This window comes from Ursus arctos, unplaced genomic scaffold (assembly GCF_023065955.2).
Source record: "Ursus arctos isolate Adak ecotype North America unplaced genomic scaffold, UrsArc2.0 scaffold_24, whole genome shotgun sequence".
Classification (NCBI taxonomy): Eukaryota; Metazoa; Chordata; class Mammalia; order Carnivora; family Ursidae; genus Ursus; species Ursus arctos.
The window spans coordinates 2540347-2556896 of record NW_026622919.1 but is presented as its reverse complement, the minus strand read 5'-3'; the positions used below and the strand labels follow the sequence as shown (position 1 = coordinate 2556896).

The 16550-nt window shown below is 53.4% G+C and overlaps 1 protein-coding gene across 1 annotated transcript in view; it reads left to right on the top strand.

Moving 5' to 3' along the window:
- The window catches only part of CCDC40 (coiled-coil domain containing 40), a 42319-nt gene that overhangs the window by 11356 nt on the left and 14413 nt on the right, over positions 1-16550 (top strand). Inside the window, 5 exon segments of the mRNA XM_048223038.2 lie at positions 4573-4730; positions 4899-5021; positions 8477-8598; positions 14918-15161; positions 15246-15428. Coding sequence (XP_048078995.1) covers positions 4573-4730; positions 4899-5021; positions 8477-8598; positions 14918-15161; positions 15246-15428 — 830 coding nt within the window.

Genomic DNA, 16550 nt, shown 5'->3' with positions numbered 1-16550 from the left:
CGTTGTAAGGGAAGAGGACTGAGTCCCGTCCACACGGAGATCACGGACTAGTGAGGGACTTAGTGGCAAAGGGAGTCCACGTATCAGGACTCCTGCTGCAGTGGACAGCACCCCGATAAAACCCAGGACCTTGCATAGTTTTCATTAACAAGACCGAAAATCAAACGTTCCACTCCAGAGGCTGAAAAAGGGCGAAGAAACCAAAAGAAGAAGGAGGAGGGAGTCAATAAAGTAAAATAGCCAAGACTGGTACCAAAAACCACAACAAGCTGACCTGATAGATAAAAAGACTGTTTCTGAAAAGGCCAACAAGCTGAGTAAACTTCTGGCACTCCCGGTGAAGACCAAGAAGCGTGTCCCCCAAGGAGCAACCCTGGGAATGAGGACAGTTCGGAGGCATTATTGTTTCTCATTTCAACAAGGCCACGCTCTGTACTGGTTTCGTCATTGAAGACGCTGAAAACGTCGCCAGACATCGATTTCCCCTGAAAGCACCAGTTTGTTTGTTATGGACGAGCACCCCCGCTAACCGCGAAAGGAACAGACACCCCGCATGCTGTCCGACCCTCCGGGGGGTGGGAAACCTGGGAAACTTCCCAGGCTCGTGTTACAACGCGGAGAGTAGCCCTGGCTGCAAACGCGGACAGCCTCCAACACAGAAACTACACAGCGGCGAGGCAAGAAAATCCTAAATAAAATAGTAGCACACGGAGTTCGGCCACATTTATTAAAGGAGAAATACCTGGTAGTAAAGAAGGGCTTCCCTGAGGGATTCAGGAGTCATTTGAAATTACGAAAGCTGCTAATTTAATGCATTATATTAGTAAGTTTAAGGAGAGAGAAAAGCAAAGGATTTTCTGGAGAATGGGTGTTGCTAACACTTACCATCCATCCTAAATTAGGGTAGAAGGAAAGTTCTTTATGATGTTTTCTGAAACGAGCAAGGAAACTGTCCGCAGTGGGAAACACTGGAGAAGGTACAGCTCGGATCAGGAGGGAGACAGGGGCACAGCCTCGGCAAAATGAACAAGGTGAGGATTTGTGAAATTCGTGAAGATCTCAATCATACGATTGTTTACCTAGAGAATCCAAGATTACCAATTAGAAAACAAAACAGTACTAGAAACGGTGAAGAAAACAGTAAAGACTAAAACAGCTGAATGCCAGAGCTAGCATTTTCTCCTATCCCAGTAATATCCCGTTAAGAACTAAACTGTTAAAAAAAAACAAAAAACAAAACCTTGTCCATCGTGGTTATAACAACCATGAAATACTTGGAATAAACCTAACAAGAAGTGAGTGAGCCTATCCGGAGAAAAGGGACATACCACAGATTTCAATAAATAAAGCTCCCGTGTTGGTGGGAGGAAAGCCGCACGACACACATGCGTGGCCTCTGTCCCAGTCCACACGCCGTTCGGGGCTATACCAGCTGAAGCCCACGGGGGGTATTTCGGGTGACCTGAAATTTATTCACCATCGTGGTTTACTTATTCATTTTCAGGAAGTAATCATTCCAAAGCCGAGAGCTCTGGGATGGGAAGTCTCCTGCCTCCCCCTCCGCCAGGCCCCAGGCCCCTCCACAGAGGCCGCGGGGTTATTGGTTCTCTGGTGTTTCTTTAAAGGTGTTTTTGCATATAAAAGCAAAGTGAGGGGGGTATTTTTTAAACAAGTAGCTAGGTGCCATTCCCACGCTTACTGCCATGTGTCAGCGAGGATTCCGTGTCAGTACGTAAAAAGCTCCCCGTCCTCCACAAATTGTTCTTAAAGTTTGCTTGGAAGATTAAATGCACAAGACTACCCAAGAGAATTTTGAACAGGGAAGATAAATGAAGGGAAAATGTCCTAGCAGGTGTCAAAACACAGTCTCAGTCCACAGCCGTAGAACCAGAAAGGCACCGGGGCGGGGAGAGGCAGAAGGATGGACGGTGGAGAGCAGAGAATGCTGGGAAACTCCGGCGGGAATCCAGCCGTTTCCTGCAGGTATAAATGCGGACAGACCGCATCTTTAAGCCCCTACATATCTGCTTGGCCATTTGGGCATCTGAAAATGAGTCCTCAGACCCCTCTTTCACACTCTACCAAAAATAAGGTCAGTTACAGTGACTATTTAAGAAAACCACAGAAGCATTAGAAGAACATGTAAGGTCACTGCGGTCGTTGTCAATAATCTTGGGGTGAGGCAGGTCTCCGGAAGCGCGATGTGAAGCACCAGGCCAGAGAGGAGGAGTCTGACAGTTTCGCTTATACGAAAACATAAGACTCACCAAGAAGCATGACGAGGTCCAAAGACAAACACAAGTTGGAGGCAAACCCCCTTTGCATATCTGTGACAACCTCCGCATGTTCCGTGTTACTTTTCCGTTGCCGGAAAACAAATTCCCACAGACTTCGGGGCTCGTGCTCGCACGGCTCGAGGTCAGAGGCCTGGCGTGGCCGGCTGGGCCCCCCGCGTGGGCATCCCGAAGCCGAACCCTAGTGCTGGTTGGCCGGTTCTCTCGGAAACACCTGGGAAAATCCGACTCCAGCCTCATTTGTGTTGATGGCAGAATTCAGCTCCTCAGAGCTTTAGGACTGACGGGCTGCTTGCTCCCGGGTCTGTCAGCAGGGGCGGTTCTCGGCTCCTTGGAGGCCGCCCATGTCCTTTGCGGTGTGGCCCCTTCCCTCTTCAAGCCAGCTTTGGAGAGAATTCCCCTCTCATCGAATCCCGTTCACCCTGTGAATCTCCTTGCCTTCCTCTTTTGTCACCAGCTGGACACCGCTCTGTGCTTTCGAAGGGCCTGCCTGCTAAGGCCAGGCCCACCCGGTAATTTCCCTTGGGACAGATAACGCAGCATCATTGCAGGAGTCGCAGCAGGGGGCAAAGGCCGTGGGAGCCATTTTCAAGTTCTGCCCACCCTGCCTTTATTGCATCAAGAGTTCCCAGAAGCCGCCTGATGAGAGACAAACGTCCCAGTAGCAGTGTGGCCAAGGACACGAGCAAGCGATTCGGAGAAGGGACAAACGTGGTCACTAAAACACTGAAACCAGCTAGGTTCAATGCCACCGATATTAACGCAAATTTAAACAAGCATTGGAAATACTGACTTTTTTTTTTTTTTTAAAGATTTTATTTATTTATTTGACAGAGATAGAGACAGCCAGCGAGAGAGGGAACACAAGCAGGGGGAGTGGGAGAGGAAGAAGCAGGCTCGTAGCGGAGGAGCCTGATGTGGGGCTCGATCCCATAACGCCGGGATCACGCCCTGAGCCGAAGGCAGACGCTTAACCGCTGCGCCACCCAGGCGCCCCTGGAAATACTGACTTTTCGCTACTCAACCAGCCAAGAAGCAAAGCAGGATTGAACGCAGTGCCCTTAAGGAAGGGTTGACGGGGTTCTCGCACGTGTAAGCGGGAGGGTGAATCGGTCAGCTCGGCGGCCGTGGGGGCTGGTTTTCTCACAGTCCTGGGGGCTGGAGGTCTGAGAGCCAGGCATGGGCCGGTCTGGTTCCTCCCGAGGCCTCTCTCCTGGGCTTGTAGCCATGGCCTTCTCCCCGTGGCCTCCTCCCTGTGGCCTCACCTGGTCATCCCTTGTACGTCCGTGTCCTGATCTCCTCTCCTACGCGGGGGTTAGGCCCACTCACAGGACCTCATTTTATGTTAATTATCTCTGTAAAGACCCTCTCTCCAAATGCCGTCTCCACCCCAGCCTGCTCTGACCACAACACCTCCCTGTCTCTGCTTCCGCTCCCCTCCCCTCCCCCATAGTTCCTACCCATGTGGGAGCCAAAGAATTCTCTAGCATTGGAATTTTTGCAGTCACCTTGGGTGCAAAGTAATGTGTTTCAGGGTTAAGCTACACCCTTCAAGGACACCTGCCACCCAGCAGGGCGAATTTATATTTCTGTTCTATAAATCGATATTCTGTGTGGATCTCTCTGCTTATAAAGGAAGGCTCTATGCGAGTGAGCAAATGACTCCTGATGGAGGGTTAGCTCCCTAAATACATTTGTAACCTGGCTTTATCACTCAGTCTCCTGTGAGCTTTGTTAAAAGGAGTCTGCTCCTCGGGGTGCAGTCTCCTGCAAGCGCGGGACGGAAATCCGCCGTCTGGCTGGTAGCGGAGTGGAAAGTGCAGCGCTGGTGAGGCCTGGCCCGTGAGGAGAGCTCTGGTGCTCCCGCCTGCGCCCCAACATGGCCATTCTGTATGGGGGGGCTCTGGCAGAGCTCAGCACCCCCTTGGGTGGGTTTCCTCCCAGGATGTAGGACTCTACCTAAGATTGCCAACGTCTAAGTGGTAAGAATCTGTAAAATTAATGTGAGGCCTCATAGCCTGACACGCTTTCAGCAGATCTTTCGACACAGGGAGGGCACCTCAGACACGGTGGGCAAGGGAGCAGCTCGCGGCCATCGCCGGACACGGAGTTTTGCCTCTCTAATCAGACTGTAAGGCTCTGATGGCAAAGCCTGGGTCTTCGTGGCTTAGAAGCAGCAGGTCCCCAGGCTGGGTCCCTGAGGGCAGGCGGGGGGCCTTCGGAGCTTCAGCCCCGCAACGACAAGTGCGGGGTGCTGAGCGGCCTTCCCGTCCCCCAGTGGCGGCTCTGCAAGCTGAGGTGGAGAGCCTGGCGCTGCAGCTCTTCTACGTGCAGAACATCGACCAGGACGTGCGCGACGACATCCGCGTGATGAAGCAAGTGGTGAAGAAGTCCGAGGCAGAGCGGATGCGGGCCGAGGTGGAGAAGAAGAAGCAGGTATCCCGCAACTTGGGCGCACTGGCCGTCTCCCCCAGGCCCTCGATTTCCCAAAGTCCCTGCGCTCGGCCTCTTGCGGGAGAGGCTGCGGCCAGCCTGGGGGTCACTGGCTTGGGTCGGGGGTTGGTGGAGGATTGTGCTGGAGGGGCCCGTGGTCTCGATTCCCAGGACCTTCACGTGGACCAGCTCACCACCAAAGCCCACCAGCTGGAAGAGCAAATCGCGCTGTTGGAGGCTCAGAGCAGTGCCCAGGCCGAGGACACCCAGGTTCTCAGGAAAGCCGTGAGCGAGGTAGGAGCGTCCCCACCGCACTGGCCGCACAACACCCGCTTAGCACCCGCGCACGGCGCCCCCTCGGTGCCAAGCGCCAGGTGAACGCCGACCGCCCCGTGCCCCCCACGGCCCACCGGCTCCCGCCGTCCAGGTGTATCTCCCGAAGCAGCTCAGCCTCTGGCGGACGCCTGGCGGGGACGCGGCCGTGTCTATCCGCCCGCAGCCGGTGGTAGCGCAAAAGGCCTCCGGGAAGCTGGACAGCAGGGTCTGCGTGTCCGCCGGTCCTCGCGGGAGTGGCCTCTTGTCTCCCTAACGAGGCCGGGCCCGGGGCTGCTGGCGCTGCCGCGTGGAGGGAGGGACTCAGGGCAGCACCACGGTCCGAGGCCAACAGCAGGAACCAAAGCTGCCGTGTCTTTTTTTTTTTTTTTTTTTAATCTGTGAATCACTGTCTGCACTCGCATGTGCAGGAACAACACGCAGGAAACAAACCACTTTTATTGGGGAAAAGAAAAGTCTTGCGCAAACGGACAGGCCCACGTGGGCCCATGTGCGGCCCGGGCTCTCCAGCTCTGGGTCTAGAACGCGATCTGATCAGAATCTCAGGGGAAACAGGCAGTTTTTAGTTAGCAAAGAGGTTCTGAGGTTTGTCCGAAGCATGCCTTCGGAGGACGGGCCAGGAATTGTATGGGAAAGGGAAGTTCAGGAGAGTTTTGCTGGGAATGGAGGGGTTTCCTGAGATGCGGGACTTGCTGTGCTGAAGCCGGGAGAGTCCCGGACACACCGGGCTGGCGGGTCATCCGGGCGCTGCCCTGACAAATATGACCCACTGCGAAGCCTGGAAGGTGAAGTGGTGCGTCCTGGAGTCGGGGATAGACAGGCGGGTGTGGTAGCCCATGAGCAGACTCCCGGAGGAAGCAGACATTTACACAAACCTTGAGTGGACTATAAGTTAGTGGAAAACACGCGAATCACGCCCAATGGAGTAGGGACATTTGGTTCATCATTTGGGGGAAAACTGACTCTTTTCCCCACACCAGACATGAAAATGAATTCCAGATGGGATCAAGAATGTAAATGGGGACAATGTACTGGAAGAAAATATAAGAAAAATACTTTTTAAATCCGGAGTAGCCGAGGGCTTGCGAAGCCTAGCGCTGAGAGCAGACGCTCTGAGGGAGCCGACGGGGAGGGTGAGGCACGCCAACCGTAGCGCCTGAGGGCGCCACCAACCAAAGGGAAAGACGGGAGACCCACCAGGGACGACAGGCTTTCACCTGCGAGTGAGTTTGGTGCTGGGAAGAGATTGTGCAGATCAGTAAGAAATACCCCGTGCCCGGTTCTACCACGGGATGGGCGTGGGCATACACGGGAGCGTCTGTCTCTTGGTGCCTTCTGCCCTCCCTGCTGGGTACGTCCCGCCAGGCAGGGCCGCCCCTCGTCCTGCTCGTCTTGCCTTCCTGCACCTGGAGCCCCGTGTCGCCCACAGCAGGTGCACCAGAGACACCGTGAATGAACGGATGAGGAGCCCTGGATAGAAGGGAACCAGCGCAGAGAGGAGCGGGCCTCCCAGGCTGTAGCAAAAACACACGCGCTCCCCTCCACCCACCCCACCCCCGAAAACTCCCCTGCCCGCTCCCAAAATATCACCTGGGCTTCGTTCCAAGGAAACACTGAAGAGGCATGCAAGTAAAAATTTTGTACATTAAAAACTCCACAAGCAAAATGAATATTCACTGGGGACACTGTGTTGGGGACACTGTGTTGGGTACAATGGCAGAGTCCCAAGGGGAGGGCGTTGTTCCCAAAAGTCATGATGTATCTGTGCAGTGGAAGACTGTCCTGACAATCAAATAAACACCTGCTGACATGGAAACCCATGCGCAGCACGCGAAGTTTTAATTCTAGGTTATAGAACAACATAGAGAATATGATTACGCACGCACGCGCACACCCACGCACGCACACACACACCCATGCACACACACCCACATGCACACGTGCACACACACCCACGCACGCACACACCCACGCACGCACACACGCACACACCCATGTACGCACACACCCACCCACATATGTGCACGTGCACGCACACCCACGTACGCGCACACACACCCACATATGCACACGTGCACGCACACCCACGCACGCACACACGCACACACCCACGTACGCACACACACCCACATATGCACACGTGCACACACACCCACGCACGCACACACGCACACACCCACGCACGCACACACGCACACAAACACACCCACATATGCACACGTGCATTCACACCCACGCACGCACACACGCGCACACCCATACACGCACACACGTACACACCCACCCACATATGCGCACGTGCACGCACACCCACGCACGCACACACCCACGCACGCACACACCCACCCACATATGCGCACGTGCACGCACACCCATGTACGCATGCACGCGCACACCCATGCACGCACACACGCACACGCCCACCCACATATGCACACGTGCATGCACACCCACGTACGCACACACACACCCACGCACGCACACACGCACACACCCACCCACATATGTGCACGTGCATGCACACCCACGTACGCACACACGCACACACACACCCACGCACGCACACACCCACCCACATATGCACACGTGCACGCACACCCACGTACGCACACACACACCCATGCACGCACACGCACACACCCACCCACATATGCACACGTGCACGCACACCCACGTACGCACACACACCCATGCACGCACACACGCACACACCCACCCACATATGCACACGTGCACGCACACCCACGTACGCACACACACCCATGCACGCACACACGCACACACCCACCCACATATGCACACGTGCACGCACACCCACGTACGCACACACCCACCCACATATGCACACGTGCACGCACACCCACGTACGCACACACACACCCATGCACGCACACACCCACACCCACCCACATATGCACACGCACACCCACGTACGCACACACGCATGCACACACCCCGGGGCCGGGGGGCGCTCCCACCGATCTGCCAGGTCGTTCTCCACACTGCGGCCCTTACGGGAAGGGGCGTCGGGCACCACGGCTGTCCCCATCTCTTGTGACTAACTCCAGTCTGTGGATGGAGCCCATTGTGAGAATCAGCGACACCCTCCCACCCCCCGCGTCTGGGTCCGGGTGCGATGGGTGTCTGTCACTGCAGGCCACCCACCTCCTCCTCCTCGACCCCCTGGCACTGAGTGCCTCGGGGCCCGGAGTCCGGGCTCAGGTGGGTGTCCCGATGTGTCTTCAGAGCTGTCTTTATTTTCACATTTATCCTTGTGCTGGTGCGTGGTAAGAAAAGCAAGGGTAACACAGGGAAGGAGATGATTCAGGACGTTTGGGGCTTTCGGACATTCTCTCGGGGCCTTGAGCGTAATGAGGTTAGACCAACGTCCACATACCCCTGACTCCCCCCTGCAGGCCTGCACGGAGATAGACGCCATCAACATGGAGAAAAGGCGCATCCTGCAGCAGTGGGCCACCTGCCTGGTGGGCATGAAGCATCGCGACGAGGCCCACAGGGCCATCCAGGAGGCGCTCAGGTATGGGCACACCCGGAGGGCGTCTGGCTGCCCTTCAGGAGCACCGCGGGGGTGGGGGCCGGGGGCTCAGGGCGACGGGCGGGCCCACCGACCGCTGCACCCCCACCTGCCCAGGTGCGCCCACAGCGCCCTTCCTGCTGGAACAAAGGGCTGCACCTGCAGCCCCGCAGCCCCAGCTTCTGCCCTGAAAGCTCCCTATTGTTCGCCAAGATTCAGCGTTTCTTAAGTCTTTTCAAGCTTTCGTGCTCAGGCTTCCTGGGAAGATTAGGAGAAACAGTGAGAGAAGAAGAAAGGGTTATTTATCTCGGGGAGAGAAGGGTCTCCCTCTGCTTTGCTTTTCACCACCTGTGTGCAAAAACCATCCCGGGGCCATTGTTCTGCCAACGGCCCCGTTCCAACCGGAATCCTGTCTTAATCTCCCCGCCAGGGGGAAGGAAGATGGGCCCTCCACCAGTCCCCTCCATCCCTTCTGTGTGGCTTGGGCAGGGTGTCAGGGGCAGGGGCTTCCGGGCCCAGCATTGCCTTAACTCCCCAAACCGCTCTGGGTGACGGGGACCCAGATGCGGTGGCTGGGTTTGGAAGGGGCGCCGGGCACCAAGCCTGATGGAGGGCAGGAAGGAGTGAATGAACCCCTCTTGTCAGCCCTGCAGCATGGTCTCCGGTGCTCGGACAGCTGGGAGACTCTTCTCCTTTTTGGTCCTGTGATTAAGAAAAAAGCAAAACAGAACAAAAACCCCGAAAAACGAGGCACACACGCTCCGTGGTAGCACGCGGCATACACACTCTCGTGTGCCTCGCTTTCCTCATGCACCAGCATGCCCCGGAGAGCTTTCCAAATCCCGACCTGACGACTGGTCATTCCTTCCTTTCCCACCGCAGAGCGTGCCGCCGGGCCGCGTCTGCGGGAGGCTTCCCACCGGGGCGGGGAGGCTCCCCCCGCTCTGTCTTTGCTGCAGGGCTGCAGCGTGCACGGGCGTCCAGGATTCGTACAGTTTCTATTGTGCTACAGCATTGTCTTCTCTGCCAGGCTGGGAGTTCTGGGTGGAACGTACATGCCCAGATCTGGCAGGTATTTCCCCGAAAGGCTGTGACAGTCACACCCCACAGCGGTGTTCCAGAGCTCGGCGAGAGCTCAGCCGTTTGGATGGCACCCATCTGACTAATGGGGAAAAAAATGATGTTTTTGAATGCTTTTTTTTTAAACTCTTTTTTTTTAATTTTAAGTTTTTCAAGATTTTATTTTTGAGTGATCTCGGCACCCAATGTGGGGCTCAAACTCACAACCCCGAGATCCGGAGTCCCACGCTCTACAGACTGAGAAGTTGTAGATATATCACGTTTCTAAGTGTGCACGCACGGAAGGTTGGGTGGGTATTCTAGCAGAATAGGCACGTGCACACATGCACGACGCCCCTGACCGCAAGGAACGGAAGGTCTGGCTCAGCGTCCCTCCTAAAACTATCCTGCAGCCCCAGACGTGCGAGGTCCACCTTCAAGGCACAGTGTCCACGTGGGATGCTGTGAGAGCAGCAAATTGTAACGGCAGAGACGCGCCCTCTGCATCCATACTGGCTTGAAGAAGGAAATCTGAGGCAGTTCAGCAGGAGGTCAGGGCATCGCAAAAATAGTACGCGTCACGTATGCCTTGCCGGCCAGTCCTGTGACTGAACTAAATACCGAACACCAGCGGGTAGCGCATGGCCTGGTTTAGAAGATGCGGAAAGCTCGCGGCGTCCTGGCTGATGGTTCGGACAATGGGGCGTGGCCAGCACCCCAGTCACGGTCTGGGCTTGGCAGGACCCTTTACCCAGGGGAGGCCCTGGCCCAGAAGCTGGGTTTTGCTCTCAGGTCTCGAGTGCGTCCGTGTCCTCGGGTTAGCTCACAGGGATCGGTTCACCAGAGGCTGACTTGGGAATGGGAATGCCAAGTTTTGTGTGTCCACGAGAAAATGTGAGCACCGGAGAGGCTAGTGCTTGACCCTTGGGCCAGCAGAGTCTCGCCTGGAGGAAAGAACACAGGGGCGGCAATAACTGGGTCGCTGCTCAGGGAGTGTTGGGGCCCCGGGCCCTGCTGGCCTCCTGCTTCTTCCCAGACCACTGGGCAGTCCGCCCACACACTTGCTTCTGGCCGCTCCCACCTTGATGGTCCTTTGTCCTTACCCGCTCACCCTGCCTCCCTCCTGACACCCGTGTGATTTTTCCCAATAACATCACGCCCTCAATCAGCTTCCAGCCAATTCTGAACTTTCTCTTTTTCGGGATGTTGGCATCTCTGCATCAATGCCGATTTCGCAATTTAACGCTTAGGAGACAATCTGATCTCCCAGTGCTTGGGGTTGGCGGCACCGTAATATTGACCCCACGGGTCTCATCCGTGAGCTGCACGTTCGACTGAGAGCCCGGATGTTTCTGGTCCGTGCTTTCTTGCTGGTTTTCCTTGCTGCGGGGGCATGGCGCACCGTCGTGAACCATTGGGGGGAGATTGGATGGGTGGTTCAGTGTCGGTTCCCGGGTCCAGAGCCCCTGTGCCCCAGGTTGTTGAGCTGTCGCGGAGGGGCCTCCAGACCCCCACGCGGATTCCCTCTCAGCCCTTGAATGGATCAGGCCCAGCGCGTGGGCCGTGTCCTAGATTCCACCGGAGTTTGCTCTGTTTATTGCCTGTCAGTATCTGTTGATCCAGGAAGCTTTTTTCTTTTTAAGAATTTATTTGAGAGAGAGAGACCGTGAGAGAGTGCATGAGCAGGGGGAGTGAGAGAGGGAGCAGCAGGCTCCCCGCTGAGCAGGGAGCCAGACATGGGGCTCCATCCCAGGACCCTGGGATCATGACACAAGCTGAAGGCAGACGCTCCACTGACTGAGCCATCCAGGCGCCCCATAATCAAGGAAGTTTTTAAAGTGTGTTTTTTATTTTTATTTTATTTATTTTAAAATTATTATTATTTTTTCAGTAGGCTCCGTGCCCAGCATGGAGCCCAGAGTAGGGCTTGTTTTTCAAGATGGCAGCCAGAATAGCCAAGGTCTCCATGGGTTGTCTTCCATGTCTAGGGAGAAATAAGACCGTTTTCAGAAACTCTTTCTAATCGCACTTGAGCTTAATCCCATCAAGTTTCATGTCTACCACTCCACAGGAACCACGTTGTCATATACACTGATTAAACTGAGTGATCAGTTCTCAGTCTTCATGTTACTTGACCTATCAGCATTTGATCTTTTCCCTTCCATGAAAGTCTTTTTTTCTTTTTTAAGTAGGCTCCATGCCCAAGGTGGAGCCCAATGTGGGGCTTGAACTCCCAACCCTGACATCAAGACCTGAGCTGAGATCAAGAGTCAGATGCTTAATCAACTGAGCCGCCCAGGCGCCTCACTAACATGGGTTTTTTAAAAATAATTTTTATTGAGGATAAGTGATCACGTTCTAGGAAATTCAAAAAACAGAGAAAAAGGTTTACGATACCACTGTCTTTTTCCTTTGCTGACAATGACAATTTATTAGCATTTTGGGCACTCACAGGCATCTCCTCTCCCGTGCGTATGTCTTGCCACGTGTTCAGACTTCTGTCATGCAATTTGTGACTGTGTCTTTTTAAATTGGACATCTTATTTTTATTGTCAAATTTTAGACATTTTTAAGGCTGCTACTTCCTAAAAAAGAAAATGAGTAGCTTTTTCATTTTAAGTTGGGTTTATTGAGGCTAATTTATGTACAGATTTCTTATGTACAAAAGTTCTCCTTCTTTGGTGCATGGCTCTGTGAGTCTGGCAGGTGGACAGAGGCAAGTACCCCTGTGCCCTCAAGATAACGGGGCGTTTCCTTCATCCCCAAGTCAGCATCCTCTCCCTACCTCCAGCCCGCGGCAGATACCGATCTGCATTCCGTCCCTCCAGCCCTGTCATTCCCAGGATGTCCCATAAATGGAATCACACCACGTGCAGCTTTCCTCGTCTGGCTTCTTGCACTCCTCATGCTGCTTCCGAGTTCCACCCCACGTGGTGCGAGATCAGCGGCTTGTTTCTTGTTATTGCCGCAGAGAGCTCCACTGTGTTCGTCGGGTCACCAGTTGACAGACTTCCCAGTTGTTTCCAGTTTGGGGGTGTCATGGGGGGTAGAGGACGGTCTGTACAGGTCTTGGTGTGGACATGCGGTTCCATTTCTCCTGGGCGAGTGCCCAGGCATGGGATTGCTGGTTAGTGCGTATTTTCTTTATAACAAACTGCCAATGTGTTTTCCAATTTGGTTTGTTCCATTTTGCATTCCCTCCAGCAGTGGGCGAGATTCCCAGTTACGCCCCCGTCCTCACCAACACTTGGTATTGTCAATCATTTTAACTTCAGCCATTCAGTTCAGCCATTAGTCGATGAGTCGTGGTGTCATGCGGAGGTTTAAATTTGCATAAATTTGCATTTCCCTGACGACTGATGAAGTTGGGTGTCTTCTCATGTGCTTATTTGTCACCCATATACCTTCTTTGGTGAAGTGTCTTTTGCTCATTTTTTAAAAATTGAGTGGTTCATCTCGTTATTGAGTTACAAGAATTCTTCATATAGTCCAGATACAAGTCCTCTCTCAGACGTGTGCTTTGAAAACATATTCTCCCAGTCTGTGGCTTTGTCTTCCCATTCTCACAACGGTGGCTTTGGAGGAGCAGGGGCTCAACATGCAGATGAAGCCCAATTAATTCATGTTTTTTCATAGCTCATGCTTTTCATGTCCTCTCGAAGAGATCTTTGCCTGATGCAGGGTCATGAAGATCGTGCTTTGTCTTCTGCTATGTTCTTCCACGTGGATATGTGACTCATTCCAAGCTGATGTCTGTCGAGGCGTGAGACCCACATTCAGTCTGTTTGCACACCTGTCTCCTACAGTCCCAGCACCACTGCTGACAAGACTGTGCTCTCTCCATTGAAATACCATGTCACCGTTGCCAACTATCCATTGGCCACGTGTGTCTGCGTCTTGGCGTGTCTGTTTGTGGACTCCTGATTCTGTTCCCTCCATCCAGCTGTTCTTTCACTAATACCACATTGTCCGGATAACGACAGCTTTGTAGAAAGTCTTAAAATCAGATAGTGGGAGTCCTTTTTCTTCTTTTGCAAAATGATTTGCTATTTGCGGTCCTGTAGATTTCCACATATAAATTTTAGAATTAGTTTGTCAATTTCTGGGGAAAAGCGTACTTACTGAGATTGTAATTGGAATTGCATTGGGTCTATAGATCTTTTTGGGGAGAACTAACCCCTTAACAATATTGAGTCTTCTGCTGAACGAACATGGAATATCTCCCTGGTATCTTTTAAAAACTGTGTACAGATGTTTATTGCTACACTGTTGAAATTAGAAAAAAGGCCAGAAAACTGGAAAGAGCCTAATTGTGTGTCAGTGTATCATCAGTGAGGATGCTTAAATTATGGCATGGTTGTCATTTGGAGTACCATCTGGTCATTGAGAGGAACCGAGGAGATTTCTATGCGCACTGCTATCGAATATCTCTAAGATAGCACGAGAAAAAGAAGGTGCAGAACGGGATATCCTAAGGCTATTTGTAACTTTCATAGACACAGACAAACATAATACTTATAAAAGCATGAAATGATCCGGAAAGACATTTAAGAAATAGCTGGTTGCTTGGGGAAGAGAATTGAAGGCCTGGGGATAGACATGAGAAAAATATGGAAGGAGTTATTCCGGTTCAAGGAGAAAGTAGCTTCTGATTTTTTGAATAAGAACTTATTCAAATGATAAGGTCCTACAGGTGGAGAAAGGTGTTTTATAGCACACCAGGACATCTCAGAGGGCGGGAGAAACAATGTCTCACACACAAACAAAAATTCTGCTTCCGTTATCCAGCACCTGTGTGTTTGACTTGACATTAATTACACGTATTTGCACAGCCAGTGTGCAAAGAGGAAACGACAGAGTTTGGAGTGACGCCCACGGGTGCTTCTCCCAGCCACCCCATGCACTGTGGCAACGGGGCATGCCGCTCAAGGTCTCTGAGCTCCAGTGCTCACGTGTATGAAGCTAGAATAGCACACTCCCTTTCCAGGATTGCTCCCCTGACCAGCGAGGGTGGGCGGATCTGGACCCCGGGACAATGCCTGGCCCCTCTGGCCCTTCTCCCTTACTCTCTTAGAAGAGTCTTAGGCTTGGACTCAGAGTGGGCAGTGGTTCTGTGGCTCTGTCAGGAAGCAGTCCTCGAGATTGGCTACTGCTAAGAGTTGGGTTCCCATTCGTCCTCTCCACTGGGTAAACCCCCGTGAGTGGGCACAGCCACATGTGGGGGCGCTCTGAGGCCCCAGCTCGGCTCTCTCGATCCCGGCAGCGAGTGCCAGCACCAGATCACGTCCATCGACGGGGAGATCGAGGCCTACAAGAAATCCATCATGAAGGAGGAAGAGAAGAATGAGAAGCTGGCAGGCATCCTGAACCGCGAGGAGACGGAAGCCAGCCTGATGCAGAAACTGACGGCGCAGTGTCTGGGCAAGCAGGAGGCGCTGCAGAGCGAGTTTAACACCTACCGGCTGGCGCTACAGGACACGGAGGCCGCGCTGGGCAAGGCCCAAGTGGTATGGCCGCGTCCCCCAGCCCGCGGGCGCGTCCCCGCGGCCTCCCCTCCCCCAACAGCACCGTCCCTGCCCCTTCCTTTCTAGGAGTACGCGGCCACCATGGGCGACCTGCAGGCCACCCACCAGACCATCCAGCATGAGCTCGAGGTGCGAAGAAGGATGGACGCCTCCATCATGGAGAAGCTGCAGGAGCACATGACGTCCAACAAGATGACCAAGTACTTCCGCCAGCTCATCCTGAAGCTCCGGAAGGAGAAGACCAACCTGGTACGCCAGCCGTCACCCTGTGGCCGCGAGGGCTGGGCGCCCGGGCGGGGGCGGGGAGGCGGTGCCCGGAGCCAACAGGCCACACTCAGAGGGCGCGGGGTGAGCCGGGGCCCTCAGCGGTGTGCCCACTTTTCCCTTGGTTCTAGTTGTAGAAGCCAGCATTTTTAGTGTAGGAAACCTGGACATACAGAGGCACAAAGAGGAAAATAAGACATCCATGATCCCACTGTCCAGAGATAACCTCTTCTGACATTTTGGTCTATTTCCTCCTGGAACTTTCTCTAAACACACAGGCTCCTACTCACACAGGCAACCAAACAGGTGCATGCACACACACGCAACCACACATGCACACATGTCCCGATGCCCACGTGAGCCGACACACATGTGCAGACACACTTGCGTGTACACACATGCTAACCCATACAAACATACCCACTCGTGCAAGCACACACGCGAACACACACATGTGCACACACGCAAACCCATACAAACATACTCACCCACTCGTGCAAGCACACACGCGAACACACGTGTACACACACGCAAACCCATACAAACATACCCACTCGTGCAAGCACACACGTGAACACACACGTGTGCACACGCAAACCCATACGAACATACTCACCCACTCGTGCAAGCACACACGCAAACACACGTGTGCACACACGCAAACCCATACAAACGTACTCACCCACTCGTGCAAGCACACACGCAAACACACACGTGTGCACACGCAAACCCATACAAACATACTCACCCACTCGTGCAAGCACACACGCAAACATACACGTGTGCACACACCTTAAACAACATACGACTCCTCTTACGTATCAGTTTTAAGTCTACGCTAATCCGTTTTCATTAATTTTACTGGAATATGACACGGAGAGAAAAGCGCACAGAGTAAGGGTAGGACTCCACGAATTTTCTCACTGTGCAGATGCTGTTGTATTTTACTTTTTGGCCACATTCAACATAACGTTTTCTGTGAAGTATTCCTCAAAAACCTACATTTTCCTTTCTGTATGACATTTCATCATACAAATGTATGTATTCTGCTTAAACATTCTCTGGTTAGACACTTCAAGGTGTTTACAGGTTTAAACATGATTGGTA